This window comes from Opisthorchis viverrini, assembly GCF_000715545.1.
Source record: "Opisthorchis viverrini unplaced genomic scaffold opera_v5_79, whole genome shotgun sequence".
Classification (NCBI taxonomy): Eukaryota; Metazoa; Platyhelminthes; class Trematoda; order Opisthorchiida; family Opisthorchiidae; genus Opisthorchis; species Opisthorchis viverrini.
The window spans coordinates 598,572-614,108 of NW_008751737.1; the positions used below are offsets into that span (position 1 = coordinate 598,572).

General features: G+C 46.2%; 1 protein-coding gene across 1 annotated transcript in view; it reads right to left on the reverse strand.

The window, feature by feature from the left end:
- The window catches only part of T265_04735 (hypothetical protein), a gene marked incomplete at both ends in the record, with an annotated part of 132,107 nt that overhangs the window by 52,372 nt on the left and 64,198 nt on the right, over positions 1-15,537 (reverse strand). Inside the window, 10 exons of the mRNA XM_009169548.1 lie at positions 202-465; positions 2,736-2,867; positions 5,435-5,653; positions 6,992-7,237; positions 7,321-7,566; positions 8,634-8,804; positions 10,195-10,413; positions 10,509-10,931; positions 11,628-11,777; positions 13,848-14,091. Coding sequence (XP_009167812.1) covers positions 202-465; positions 2,736-2,867; positions 5,435-5,653; positions 6,992-7,237; positions 7,321-7,566; positions 8,634-8,804; positions 10,195-10,413; positions 10,509-10,931; positions 11,628-11,777; positions 13,848-14,091 — 2,314 coding nt within the window. The remainder of the gene's footprint in view (positions 1-201; positions 466-2,735; positions 2,868-5,434; positions 5,654-6,991; positions 7,238-7,320; positions 7,567-8,633; positions 8,805-10,194; positions 10,414-10,508; positions 10,932-11,627; positions 11,778-13,847; positions 14,092-15,537) is intronic.

The window sequence follows — 15,537 nt, forward strand, 5'->3', positions numbered from 1 at the left end:
ACAAGGTGACAAAATAATGCACACAACCTCATCCAGAAAGAGGTGTCACTTTTTTTTAGAGTAATTCCTACACAACTATGCCTTACTGGTGCCACCTTCTGGATAAAAAAATACTGAGCCAGGAGCGGATATAGTAGAAGGAAATCTGTCCAGCCAAAAGGGACATGTTTTTCTACACCTGCACCGTACTTCAAAACGCACCTTTTCATCCGGCAACGGAGCCAAAGTACCTTGCTTCAAACCGGTCTCAATGGCAGCTGCTTCTACCGCCAAACGAGCTAAACGCGCCAAAGCACCGTCGACCTGCATTTGTCTAGTCAGAGGAGTGAGTCGCGCAAGACAGGTACGAAGCACCTCGATCGCTCCCGAGAGTTGCGAAGTGGAGTTATCCAAAGCGGCTTGAGTGGTTGGGTCAGAGACAGTGGGAGCTACGGACCGGCTTGAACGGACCAAGGATTCGCAAGGCTATAAACAACCATTGAGAAAGCATGGGTTGTTATAATCCTGGTAGTGGAAATGTAAGCCTTCAAGTGCATATGTTAAAATAAACCATTTTAGGAAAATTCCAATGTCCAAGCGCAATTCACCCAGAAAATTCTGTCTTCAAAAGCTTCGGAAAGTCTTTGGAGTGAAGTGAATCATCACAATCAGCTATAGACTGTGCAAGTGTGCGATAGATTCAGTCGTTTGCTAATAAGTAATGGACTGGGATGAGAAAAATACGCATCGGAGGCGGTTGATGAAGACGGTGGTGTGTGGTTCCAATTGATGTTAACTGGAATCCATTTGGGTGAGGCGCACTGGTGAATAAGTGTGTCTCCCACTGCACATCGACAACCAAATTGCTAATTAGTCTGTTTTTAGTGAACATTTGGTTAAATTAGGCAGTTCGATCAGATAACTGGAAGTAAGAAGACTCGACGTCTACTAGTAGGGTGCAGAAACGTGTGTGATGGATACATGGGGGAGAAAAATGTGAGAGTGAGTAACAATTCCTAGTTGTTGAGACCGAAGAGGTTCTTTTTAAGGTAGCCCGACTTGATACTCAAACATCTAACTCACAAGACTGAGAAAATGTGGGGTTTTGTTCTAGGGCTCCGTTCGCAGTCTTTATGAGTCAACAGGCTGCTTTGCAAGGCAGCGGGTATCAGGGATGCTGCCCGAAGCTAACAACCCAGTGGTCTGATCCACTTGGTTGTGGAGAACAGTCTAAGCATAGGGCGCAGAAGTCTGTCTACTAATGCTGTTGTGCTAAGCAGGTGCGTTTGGATCGCAGCCGGTCACGGCTAACCGTTGGGCAATCAGAGTACGCAGTTTTTTGGGACAAACTTTCAGAGCCTGTCCTTTATCGATGGAAAGCAGCACCACTGTTCCCATGCTTATGGACATGCTGGTCACCCGTAGGAAACACCTTCAAACTTTTGTCGTTAAGGATAGTACACCTTTACCTACGGAGAGCCTCGTAGAAGCGGAGTTTCAGTTACCACAACCCGGAGGGGGCAGGTGCGTTGGATCGCAGCCGGTCACGGCTAACCGTTGGGCAATCAGAGTACGCAGTTTTTTGGGACAAACTTTCAGAGCCTGTCCTTTATCGATGGAAAGCAGCACCACTGTTCCCATGCTTATGGACATGCTGGTCACCCGTAGGAAACACCTTCAAACTTTTGTCGTTAAGGATAGTACACCTTTACCTACGGAGAGCCTCGTAGAAGCGGAGTTTCAGTTACCACAACCCGGAGGGGCACTACAGCGTTCCATTTTAGCCAAAAGCTAGAAATTTTCGGTTGGACTGCTTGTAATTCTCATTGACAGGTGTGCGATTCTGAACACGTATCAGAACCGTTCAACGATAAACAGTCCGGACAGACCAAGCGGCGTACAATCGGGATAAAGACCCGTCTGTTGCCAAATGTTGGAACTTCGATTAGGAAGAGCAGTTTGGAAAAAGTTGGAATAGTAAATTGTGCAATACACAGAGCTTCTGAGAACCGGATGCTCACATCAAGCAAGATCTCCACATTCTACTACACTCCCCTCTCCAACTCGTCATGTATGATTGGCGGACTACTGTACAGCGTGTTCAGCCGAGACATGTTCTCTCGGCCTACATTAAATGTAAGCCACACTCCTCTCATCACAGACGTAAGTTGACTCGACACATGGGCGATTACCCCGTCCAAGGTGTGCTCTAGGGGCTCCAGGACCACATCGTGTTTCACATTTGGAATTCGATTGCTTTTTAACTCATTATTAACCTGAACGAGCTTTCAAATTTCCTCGACAAATAAACTATGATCTGCAGTTACTGATGACAGACACGAAAGCGGTACACGAACATCGGGCAGTACAGTAATATGTCCTCACATGAAGCGCTTAGGATTTCGTATAATTAAACACTTCAACACAGTGGAGAAGACCCAATTTAACCCAACTAGAGTTTGATAACGGCTGACATCCCTGCGCGTTTTTCTTATTTGTGACAGACGAACACACTGAACGTTCAGAACAGTGTGAACTGAAATAGGTCAGATGGGGAGTAGGGAAAGAAGCAATATTCCAATGCGTGAAGTAAACACGAGCAGCTGAATGTTATGAGAAAAGAGAAACAACATTCCTAGATCACTGATGCTCTGAGTATCCAAGTTCTCGAAGCGTGGAAACTACGGTCAATAGTGAAATCGGACTAAGTGGAGACTGGCTAAGCAGTGGTACGTAACTCAACCAAGAGGACTTACCAGAACAAAGCGTTCACACGCACTGATCAGTTCAACTTGAGTCAGTGGATCGTCCGGACAAGCTCGGGACTCCCGGATACTTATTACCGTTCTCGGAATCAAACCGTTCACCAGCTTTCCGTCAGAGATCACCTGTAAGTAAGCGCAGATTCAGGTGTTTTATGGTGTACAGGTTTAGTTACACGGCCTAGAGGCGCGAAATATAGGGGTACAATACACTTTTCGCATGAGGAACTTGATATTCACTGGGTCCACGTAGATGTCAGATTAAGGATTGATGTCGTCCATCGGACTCACAAACAGTGACCATGTTAGGAGTTGAGAAAAAACGTCTCACGGAATTGCGCCTGCTCATTAAAACCCTCTTCACCTCTATATGAATGTGGACAGAGGCGGATGACATGAGTGAGCTGACATTGGTTAGCAGCCGTAGAGGTCGCGGGATCTCCAATCCAACAGAGAGGACCACGTGACTTCCTTCCTGGAGCGCGGATCATAACCATAGGTACATCAAATGCGCCACAATTTCAACTGTTCCCTATGGATTGCACGCGACCTATTCAGCGACTGCGTACCCAGGAGCATGAACCTACACTTTGTGGGTGCAAACCGTGTGCCAAAAAACGGGACGACTTTCGTCAGTTCATCCAAAATCACCAGAAACCCTCTTTCCTTTTCGGAGACAAGAACACTGCTACCTGCGTATTCTATATGGACAAGGTTTTCGTCGGCAGCTATTTGAATACGGGAGTTCATTAGTTTACTTTTCCCGTAGAACAGGAAATTGTGTAGAACAAACATTTACAACGGGTACATTTTCTGCAGAGAAGCTTTTGGATTGTTACCAATACACTCTAACATTCTTGAGCACTACGAATAAAAGGAACATATTGTACTCGCAAACTACTGAAGTACTCCCTGACCAACAAGTGTGTGTATAAGAGAACAGACCGATCGACAGGACCAAATGCACTCTAAAATATGAAGACTACGAATCAGTTATGCGTAGACCGTTGTTGCGGCGGAGTGCGCAGATGTGCTCAATGTAACATCTATCTACAACAAATAGCAAATAGATCCCGCTGGGATTGCCATATTCACTACGGTCCCCTTTGTCGACCTATTCCAGTTGTTTGGGGGTGATCTCCTCTCCTAGGCTAAACAAACGCTGATTGAGGACCTTGCACCCTTCATCGTTTGGACCAAGAGTGTCGTAGAGCTTGAGGGAACATGCAGTCATAATAATCCAAGGTGTTTCAAGGTTCTAATGCAGCTCGAGAAACCGACTGAATAGCAAAAAATGACCACAAGAGTTGTTTGAAGTACTCTGTCCGACGATTCGACATCCGTATTGAGTTGAGATAATCGAGCCACACAGGAGATATTCGGGGACTAACTTGAAGAATCCTCGGGCATTCCTAGCGTTCTTCTACTATTTTCTTTCTACGCATCTCTAAATCTACAAGGTTTCATGGTCTGCACGTGAATCCGACAGCCCATCGGGTTAGACAATGAGTGCGGACGGCAGAAACATTGTTCCGAGGTTCTATTCTACTGGGTATCCAGTGTTTGAATAAAACTGTGCGTACTGTGTCAGGGGTGGAGCTCTCGATGCTATGTAAATATATTGTGATCGCGTCCTAGCGAGAATCAGTATCCGATGGAAGCCAGTTGGGAGTTTGCAGGATAGTTCTTGAGTTAATCTGATTCAGAATCAGAGGGCTTCTCGAGGGATTGACATTGCATGACCCAAATCCTCATTAGTGCTTCAAAATGAACGGTGGTCATTGATCGTTCGACCACCTGAGGTGATGTGGTTGATTTGGGTTCACAGATTTACTATTAGAGGGCACCATGGAGACGGACGATCTCGACTGGTCCATAAGGTGGTACTGCAAAAACCAGTTTCCAGTCGTTCAATGTACATACTGAGTATAATCCAGTTCAACCATCCAGTTTCGCCTCAATCGCACCAACTCCACTCGACTGCGTGCTCTTAGCCCTGATAGAAGTAACAATAACTGAGCTTCTTTTTTTGCTCTAACAGAGCAATCAGAGTAGATTGTCACTCGTACGACTAGGCTGGTAGATGGGATATCCCCAAAAGACAAATCAGCAGTTAGCCCTTCTCCATTACTTAACCGCTGATAGCTACTATTCTATCATTGAAGTTCAATCTTAGTGTAACTGCGAACTCGTGAGTCGCACTAGCACACCTGGTGGCTGCTGTGAAACGGGGATGAAGAACCATTAGTTACAGAGTCACTTAGACAGAGCGTTTATTGGAAGTTTTGAGGCAAAATGACCGCCATTTCCTAACGGGACAGTACATACGGATGGTTTTATAATGTTATTGTGATAATTTTCAACCTTTCGTAGATTTCACATTCGTTCCCATAGGACTAAGTCGTGTTAACGCAGAACTTCGTTCCTAATGGTGTCCATTATCTGTCGACCGAAAATTGCTCCATATGGTCCAGGGTCAACGAAACAAAACATGAAGGGTCCCATACTTTTGCCGCGGGGTATACGTTGCTTGGTGATGCACTCTGAAGTTTTCTGACGTATGAATGGTAAACTGATCACCGGAAGAAGCTGATTGGATCAGTTTGCTACACAGAGAGCTACCTGGAGTTTTTGATAGTGGTTGGGTATGAAAGCAAATGGATATCAGGGGAAGGTGTGAGATATTTCCTTACCTGATAGGTATTCCCTCTCGATCGTTTAGCCGCCACCTGACTAACATTGACCAATTGCGTGGCACCTGTGACAGCGGCTCGAGCAGCGGCCTGTAAGTTTCGGATAAGACGTCTGTGTAACAAATCAGCTGCCGCTGAGTGGACTATCAGGTTAAGACTCTCGGCACCCTGGCGGAGTTCTTCCTGAGTCACGGGGTTCTCTGGATTGGTTGAACAAACCTGTGAATACGAAAAAGTGTATCAGGGAACGGACTAGGAGTGATATCAGTACTATTTTCGAAACGTCAGAGATCCAAGTGCTGATGTGAGGTGGCCGAAGCTCCCACCTTACAGCAACGATACTTGAAAACCAGTACATATTTGAACTAACGTATAAAGATAAAATTACTGAGCTTGGAAAAAAGACCAGTTGAGTGTTCAAAGGGTTTTACACGACTCGATTGCAGTACATAAGGCAAAGCCAATGAATTTGTCAAAGATTTCATTCAAGGTTCACGAATTTCCCGTGTAGGTTGACACTCCAGTTTAGCTGCTTCCACTTCAGTTGAATACCAGAGAACTGGAGCAGGTTTATTCTAATAAGAATGACGTGGATGCAAGTGTAAATAAGATCTGTTGAAACACTAGGTTTTCGCTTGACTACCTGGCTTTCAGGAAGCTAACTATCGATATCTTCGTTAGTGTTCTGACTTCACACTTGAAAAAATGGCTCAGCTGTAACATCCTTTCGGTGCCTAACTGCCATGCCATCCGAAGGTTGCAAGAGGGCTGGGGTACCGCCAGGTAGTCCAAGCCTAGACAGGGGAAGCCGAGAGACAGAGGTCGGGTTCGAACCACGGACCTTCCGGTCAGTAAATTCGCACTCTAACCACTTGGGCATGTCACCCCCTCTGACTTTACATGAACGTAAATGATTAACGCGGCTCACACACGGGACAGTACAATAATCCCACGAGATAGGTTGCAGCACATGCAGTCACATCTTACCTGAGTCCCACTGTGCCTGAAGAAGATTGCGGTAGTGGCACATCATTTCTGGGCCATGCCCGGATTACGAGACTGAATGGGGTCAGTTAGTACGCGGCTTGAGTTATATGAGGACGGTCGTGGAGTGTCAGAAGTAGCATGCAATTTTTTTGAACTTTCAAACGGAAATAACAAACAGTTAAACTCAGTGCCATATGCCTGTTGTGGACAGGTAGCTGTATCGTATTCCTGTCCGGCCAACTATGGATAGCCGACCGTTACCCGTACGGCGCACACATGTGTGAACTGGCGTAGTTGACTACCGTCGTGAAGTTAAGTCAAAAGCCAGAAAGTTGTTATACGGGCCGGAGGAAAAGTGCACGGTCTTGTGTGACACGAAAAGAGAATAACAGCAGTAAACATCACGACACAAGAGACTGAGTTTTAAAAGATGCACACAAAAATGCGCGTGCGCCCCGTCACCACAGCAACAAGCAGAGGGTTCGGATGAATCGTTCTGGGTGTCGGACATGATGGTCAAACAAGTGTGTCAGCACGAGACTATAGCGCACACACGCAAACTCTGCTTACCTTCGCTGAGGCAATCAATATTGTGGTCGCATCCGCCAGCTGCTTAGCTGCAGCAAATAATCGACTTTGCCGATCTGGGTCGTCTGCAGCAAGTTCAGCCTGCGCCTTAATATCAGCAATCATTTGGGCAGTGGCTTGGGCCATGCGGCGAGCAGAAGCAACCATTCGCTGTCCATCATGAGTATGGTACTGTTGCAGTTGGTCATAGGCAAGTTGGAAGTTATCCAGTGCGTCGCCTGATGAGGTCTGAAATAACAGGGAGGTTAGTAGCGATAACAGCGATAACAGCATAAAACAACAGGAAAATACCTCACTGAGGGACCGCGTACCTTGGCAGACGCTTTGGACAGGTGTGCGTTTAGCTGGTCCAAGGCATCACGAACTTCGGTTGCGGCCATCTCTGTTTCCGCAACAGCTGCTCGTACAGGCTGCTGCACCTGCACTGGTTGGTCAGCCGTCCGTGCGCCAGCCGCTCGAGAAGCTTGCACCACACCATCCACTGCCCAAGATACCTCTCGAGCGGCTTCCGAAAGTTGTTGTTGACAGGACGGTTGGTAAATTGTTGGTGCCAAAACCTGACGGTGTAAAGATGATGACGGACACGTGAGGTTCATGGAAATGATGAAAAAGGTGAGGGGGACGTGAGGATTAAATGGACACATGGAGGAAGACGTTGCTAAGATGATAGGTGAGTCGCCTGCTCTGACGTTTATAGGCGCGATTTCGGAAACAACAGAACTGAACCAATCCAAAGAGATGATTGTACGGCATGAGGGACAACAGCGGAAGAGCCTGTCCTACAACGGTACTATGCACAGTGAAGCGATCGTATAAGGCTATGCTTGCTTGCGCCAAGACAAGGACTGGAGATGATTTTTATCTTGTTGCGTATCCAGTTGCGCTGTTCAAATCCCTAAGCCCACCAAATTATCCTAGTACGGCAACATATAACGGATTAGGCATCTTTTGGGTTGATAGTCCAAAAATGGCTCTGCAAAATGGAAAGTGATTCGTGATTGTAAACGAGAGAGTGCTTGCCGAAATAAGATCCGAACTCGTTCACTCCAACGAGATTTCGGAAAAGGCTGTCGTCCCAAATTGGGCCCACTAAGACAAGCTGTATCTAGAAAGGGATTAGTCCCTACTGGATACTGACAAGTGGAACAACGTAGAGCGTAAAACAGAGGACATTTATAAAGTGGGCATTAGTTAGCAACACGCTTTACGTCATTTGAGAACAAAACGACAATAGTTGAAGTTGTCATAGGTTATCAGAAAGCCAGTAGCTGTTTGAACTGATGGGTGGTTAGATTTAATAGATAGCGATATGATGGCTTAAGTGTGGCATCATTTCGGTGGATAGCTACCATGCAATTCGAAGGAGACATGAAGACTGCCAAATCGGGAACGGTCGAAAAGCCAGGGGCGTTCCGGTCAGTAAATCCACTCTTATTTGCCTAGCTACCTCGAGATTGGCAACGCATTCGCACTTTTGTGCACAAAAGTGGATTGCAGTGTAATTCGAAAAACCCCACCGAAAGCTAACAAACAGGTGTCAGTTCGAAAGCACAGAAGTAACACAACTAATTTCATCTGGCGCTTAATTATTCCCCTACTGCATACAAACAGGGTTTGTACATACCTTTGTGCATGCGACCAGCTGACTGGTGCACAGACCCGTTTGAGTGGCAGCTGCGATCACATGTTGCTGGGCTTCCGGGTCCAGGGATGTCTGTGTAGCCAGATTTTTCGCCTTCACAACCAAACTGGCAGTTGTATTGGCCACAGCCTTTGCCAAACTGAGCAACTGATCCTGAAACAAGACATCACGGATAGAGAAAAGAGGTGAAAGGGGAATAGACGTCCAGGTTTACGGAAATTCAACCCTTCGTCTTCAGGGTGCAAGAAAATGAAGTTAACACAAATGGGAATACGCAATTCGCCGTTCGAAACGTTTGAAGCACAATACTCTCAGGGCGTACCATACTCTTCGCAAGAATACCAGCGTCGGAATCGGTGTTTTGATCCAACAGAAATACTTATTTCGAAACTTCCAGTAGCTGAGGGTGTTGGCGTTCCGCAAGCATATGGAACATAGCTAATAGGGATAGAAAGTAGAAACTGAGACGTCAATTGCAACGAGCAGCAGCCATTTCTTGCAGTCTTTAACCGAGCAAAATAGCCCGTTTTAGTAGGCGTTCCATGGGTTGCACTCACCCAAACCAAGAGTTGTTTAGCACGTGGTTCGTGTCATTTTAGCAACCATACTCTTCTAAGTAGATGACGGTCCGTATGACCGAAACGCGCAGTAAGTGGGACCGAACACACTCCTAAATGGATTGACAAATGGGTCTGATCTCGTGACGAACACCTATCTGCATTCGGTTACAAGTGAACAGTTCGGTAACACTTTCCTGAGTTCAAGGCGAGTATGGCAAGCTACAAGGGTTCTTTATACAAAAAACAACAACATGCGGTTAATACTAAATTCGGCTGGTTGTTGTTGTGTTCTCATATTTGAGTCGATTTAGTAACACAAATCAGATAGTAGTCAACCTTTATCAGTTTGGAAAGCCTATGGAAACCCGGACGTGGAGAACAGTATGAATTATCGTCTTTATTCGCCAAAAGAGACTGATTCATAGGGTAGTAACGAATAACTGCTTTACTATATACATGATTCAAAATGGCTGAATTCGGGCTGTCGAAAATAAAACGCAGAACTATCTTAATCGAGCATAAAAACAAATGCATATTCGTTTTATATGATCCCACCATTTACGCATCTCGCAACTAGAAAGCCCGACAGCTCTTATCCAAAACCTTTCTAGACTGGCATCACAACGTCAGTATGAAGTTGTGGAACAAGAGAATATCTGACGTCTTCACAATGACAATATTGATCTGTACCAATCACTGTTTCAGTAGAACTAGCTAGAGTGAAAACACACGGTAACCAAATCAGGTAAACATAGATTTCCTGCAACAATAAACAATGTCAGCGCTGGCACGGTAACAGACGATGAATGTTCCCACGGGTCTGGCACACTCAGCGAGCGCGATCAGCAGTTGTTTGTATATGCTAGCGTTGACGTGCAAAGCCCGCATGCGTAAGTCAGGTATGCTAGCTAATCACTGTACCATATCATGCTGAAAAGGAAACAAAAGAAGCCATACTAACGCCAAAAAAAGTAGTAGTGTACCTTGTATAGACGTTCTTCTTCTGTTAGCACCAAACTGCTCGCTTCGAAATCCTCTTCTCCATCGCCCTCGTGCATGACATGACGGAGAAGATCATTACTTGCTTCCCCGACCCGACTGGCAGCGTCAATAATAGCCTTTCGTGAGCTGCTCGACACGGGGCCAGTGGTAACCACCTGAGAACGCATGGTACTCTCGTCTGTCACCACTTCCTCACGAGGCTGAAATGACCAGTTTTAAAGACAAAGTAAAGGAGAAGATAGACAAGAAGTTGAGACTTTTAAGTATGATAGTTACGATATATTAGGACGCTCACCTGGCCAGTAGCCAGAGGCCGTGCCGACTCGAGTAAATCAGTGAACGCATCTGCAACGTGTCGTGCGGCCGACAGCAGGTTCTGTGACGACTCTTCAGATTGTGCGGCGATGACTGGCTCACCAGTCTGATCCGCCCGAATCGCTCCGACTTCACGACGCAGAACCGCTACGCGTTTTACATCATCCACAAAGGCGGGGAAGTGTATGGTGACCACACGGAATGACTGTTGCATAATCATCAGATCATCTCCGGGGTCTTGACTGACACCAAGACCGACTTGACTCATTCCTGTGGAGTCGTACGCCTCTGCGCGGTTGGCTGAACGGAGAGCCTGGGCTACGGCAGCATTCATCGCTCCTACCTCATCAGTCACTTTGGCTTGACTGGCACCAATCGATTCACTTAACCAGCGCTTCGAAGCCTAAAAAGATGTTGGTCACAATCACTGCATTGAAGCAGACGACAAAAATGATGGAGAAATATCTGGAGAACGCACTGAAACTACCATTTGACTGTTTTCATAGTGATAGAATATCGAAGGACACCAGGATGCAAAGAGAACAAACCAACGCAGGTGAAAAAATAACGGAGTGTTCAGTCGTGGTGTTCCTTCCAACACCCGTTGAGATGGAATACTATACTTTGACGGTAGAAGGGCTACAATAACAGCAACTCTGAAAGGTCCACAATCCTTCTTTGAAAGGTTGTCTTCGTCCGGAAAAGACGTAACAGAGAGATCTGAATAAACGCCTGTATACACAATAGCACGGACATCGTGAAAGTTAACGCATGTCGTGCGGATGGCACCGAATGTGCTTGCGATGCTGTGGAGGTAGTACGAAACCTAGTGAAACTGGAACTTGGTGAGAGAGAGAGGGGGGCTAACTCCACACACTGCAAGCGCCGTGCGTGACCAGAAGTAGGTCGGATAGATGTTCTCTGTCCTAATACCGGATACAGTACCCTACTATCATGAGGCACGGAAGTACCGAATCAACGATTAGCCAAAATGCCCTAGCAAAGGACTTTGGAAATAGACTAATGAAAGTGGGAACTCGATGGCGTTGTTGTAACCAGTAGCTTGGTTTTCAGTGAGAACCAATGAGAGTCTGCTCACCTCGTCAGACCCGATGCCGATAATTCTATCTTCGTCTGGAGACAGGTACAATTGTTCCTTCGCAGCCTGCAACGTTTCCACATCTTCGTTGATTGTAACCAACAAGGCTCGCTGAGCAGGAGTGATTTCTTGGTAGTGAAATGTATGACTCTGAGCGATGAGAGGGGTTGGATAGACAGAAGTAATGGGCATGAATACGAGGAATTTGTAATTCGAAACTTATGGCTGAAGTACGAACGAAGTGTAATATTAGAAAATACAAAGCTTGTTCGCTAGAGGGTGGTTAGGAAAAGGAGCCTCGTAATCCAACACAAGGATAAGAGGCTGAGCGAGCCATTCAACCCGACTGCGTGAGACTGTGGTCACCAATGTCGACGAAAAGGAACCACGACGTTATCAATTGCGAAATCTAGAGTAAACATAAAAACGATAAAAAAAAGCACCGGAAATAGGTTTAATTCCTATTGTCCGCTAACCGAATGATCAATATATTGCGCATTTTTCGGAACTTGGCTCGGGATAGGCGTGGAGCGCGTTCGTCAGGTTTGTCTGCCCCACTGATACTAAACTAGATTTATTCTTTTCCGAAGGGATTGGCAAACAGTCCGTAGTTTTCCTATTCTTCCTAACGCCTTCCTGATCTGAGAAGATAGGCTGACAACCAACTTCCCGTCGGCTAGAGGATTTGACCGAATTTCTTCGACAAAGGGATCGTGAACTTTGCAAATTAATGACATAAAACTCAGTCTGACATCGACGCCTACTTTGACAGGAGTAAACGGGATGTTTTTGGCGTGGCGGTGGAACGTTGAAATTGTCGCGAAAAAATACGATTTGTTCCCTTAAAGGGTATGCCAAACCATACGAAACTGCTCCCAGGCACGTGATCGAACGCGTGCATGGCTCCTGCCGACATTTGCTGGCAAGACAATTGTGAAAGTCACATCATGTGGTATTAAAGTCCCCACACGAAATGCATGAAAAAGAGGACGTAACCCACATGTTGTACACCTAGGTTGTCTGGGATACAGGGCGGTTTGTATCATGTGAGTACTAGTGTCTTGCCGAAGACGAGTACTAAGTGAACAACGAAAACTTAGTTGTCACCCGGTCACACTCGATTATTCATAACTGAAGCTGATGAAAATTCAATTGATCGAACCATTTGTGTGAGGATTTGGTTGGCTAGCCCGAAAGCAAGAAACTAGCCGTCGCGATCTATCAAAACTTAACGTCAGATACAAACTTTCCGGACTTCACTCATGTATCATCGGAATTCGGGATTGACGAAAGGTGCAGGAGGCCGTCTAAATGTATAATAAAGTGTATATGCAGGGGAAAGGAGGGAAACCAATGATCCTGCTGTGTTGCTTAATAAGTTTGTGGTAGGACGCCCAACACCAACAAAAAAAATTGTCAGTATGGGGAAGCGAACATTTTGGGTGAAACGACATGAGTTTAACGCGTTCGAATGCTGTTAGCTGTCACAGATCCCCGACTGAGCGAAACTGTGTATCTGTGACATTTTCTCGGTGCCATGCAATCCGAAGAAACGATGGGCCAGAGTTGGGTCCGAGCCGAAGAGTTCCCCCGACCAATAAATTTCCTTAACTATTGAGCCAGCTCGAGCTCTCAAATCTGTCAATATGATATAAATAATGAAAATTTGTCTGGAAAAGGGGACAGAGGTTCGATGGATGTTAAGCTGATCACAGTAACTGCTGTTAACATCTTCAGAAGGCAAAGAAGTGAACAGCATGGACACTGATACATAGTATTTTACGGAACGGCTCGGAATAGCTCAGGGGTTGAGGCGCGAAATGAATGACTGCAAGGTCCATTGGTCGAAACCAACTTCAACACCTCGATTGCTCCTGTTTTGGACTTGGGCAACTTGATAGTAGCTCAGTCCTCGTACTTCCTTCGGGTGGCATAGCAACTATGCATGGAATGTGTGCCACAACTGAACGGTTATTATTACAAAGGAATGGCTCCAAAGCAAAAAGCCAGGGCTGTTAACGAAGCTCTAAATCGAAGAAGCCACAAAGTGGAGTCTGGGGACCAAGTGCTGCTGTTAAGATAGGTGAACAGCGTACGCTAAGTCTCCTGAGTAAGGCACTTTTAGAACACGTGAATGGTGTTCAAAGCCCACTCGATAAAACGAAAACCCGACAACTACCATAGTCACACAAAGGTAAACCTATTGAAGGGGTAACTCACACCACCCATCATAAAGTTGTCCGGAGACATGGGACGTTCAACCCATTGACCGTCGACAAGATCGGTTCGATCGGTATGCAAATTCTGATGAGACCAGCCGTTGGTTTGCATGTACCCAGTGGCCATCTGGATTGAATCGTCCATCTTGGGCTGAACTGTTTCCTCCAGTGCACCGTTAACAAAACCGTCTTTGAGCCCAACACGACGCGGTGGTGGTAAGCGTTGGTGCTGCACAATGGTCGCCCTGTATAGATAAACAGAGGAGGAATGAGCACAGAAACGTCGGTACAGTGTTAGGGAATCAAACACAAATTCACGGGAAAACACTGTAAGAACTTTCCATTCGGACACCGCTGTTTGCAAACCATGTCAGATTGGAAGTGTATCGTGAAACCTTTACGGAAGAGGGTGAATTTTATCCAGTAAAAGAGCTATTTTTGGCAGACACGGTTTTCCTGCTAGGTGATAATCACATCTTATACGAGACACCATGTTTGATACAAAAGAAACACTTTGTGTGCGTCGAGGAGGAGAGTGTAGCATCGGTGTTGAACACTGATGTCACGCTGTCGATGGCGATGATAATGAATGGGGTCTCCTCCACAAGAAAGAGTCCTGTGTCAGATGACAAACATGAAGTGCCTTCGGCACACTGCGCACTGAACAAACCTACAGTGTGTTGAAACCTATTATCCCAAGTAAATCATCGTCGTGCATACACGTCAGTAAGACTCTATCAATACCTCAACATAATAAACCGGCATGAGGACTGTCTTCTGAATAATTAAAAAACGACCCGGCCGGGTTGGACTAATAACCACACAGGTTGAGACAATCGAGTGCTTACATGCTCTACCTGAAATTACAATAACTAGTTGGAGCTCGATAAATATTGGAATATCAAACGTTGCTCCGTCTTTTCTCTGCCTCCAGAAAACATTGCGAATCCGTCACAAAGAGACTGGACATGGTACAACGGTTTGTGTGCCTCTGTGACCCACTGAACTATACTGAGTGGTGTCCGCGAGACACAGAGTCACCCACACCAGGTTGGTCAATTGTTAGAGGGCTGACGAACACAATCTCCTGGCCCTCCAGGTTGAGGGTTGGAACATGTGTGGTGACGTGTTCCGTAAAAAGGCAATGTACCTGCATTTCCAGCTCAACACCGCTACCGTGCGGTTAGGCTTTTGAATCGAAGGCTTTGTTTGAGGACCCTAATCGTCCTCCTGTCTAGATGTGGGCGTCCGGCAGTATCCCAGCCCACGTACAACCATGACATTCATAAACTAATATTCTCATGCCGCATCGGCCGTCGCGTTCCCAGCCCACGACCATGACATTCATAAACTAATATTCTCATGCCGCATCGGCCGTCGCGTGGTGCAATCAGCCCCGTCGCCCTACTTGCTGCATACAACAAGGCGGGTGAGCGAAAACATGCTATTGCTGACGCCTCCCTTCTTACACTTTCACGTTTTCCATCTTTCACCACCCCCCACCCAAATTTGAATACTTTCTTCGCAGGTCCCAGCTCTTGGACTGACCATTTTGCTCGCCCTGTATCACACTCAGCTGCAGCTTCTGTACGTCCGAGTTTAGTGACAACTCTGAACACTTCGAAGTCTTTTCCAAACCCTCAAATCCTGTCAACTTAGCCTTCTTTAATGTTCGCACACTGAAGCAAGAA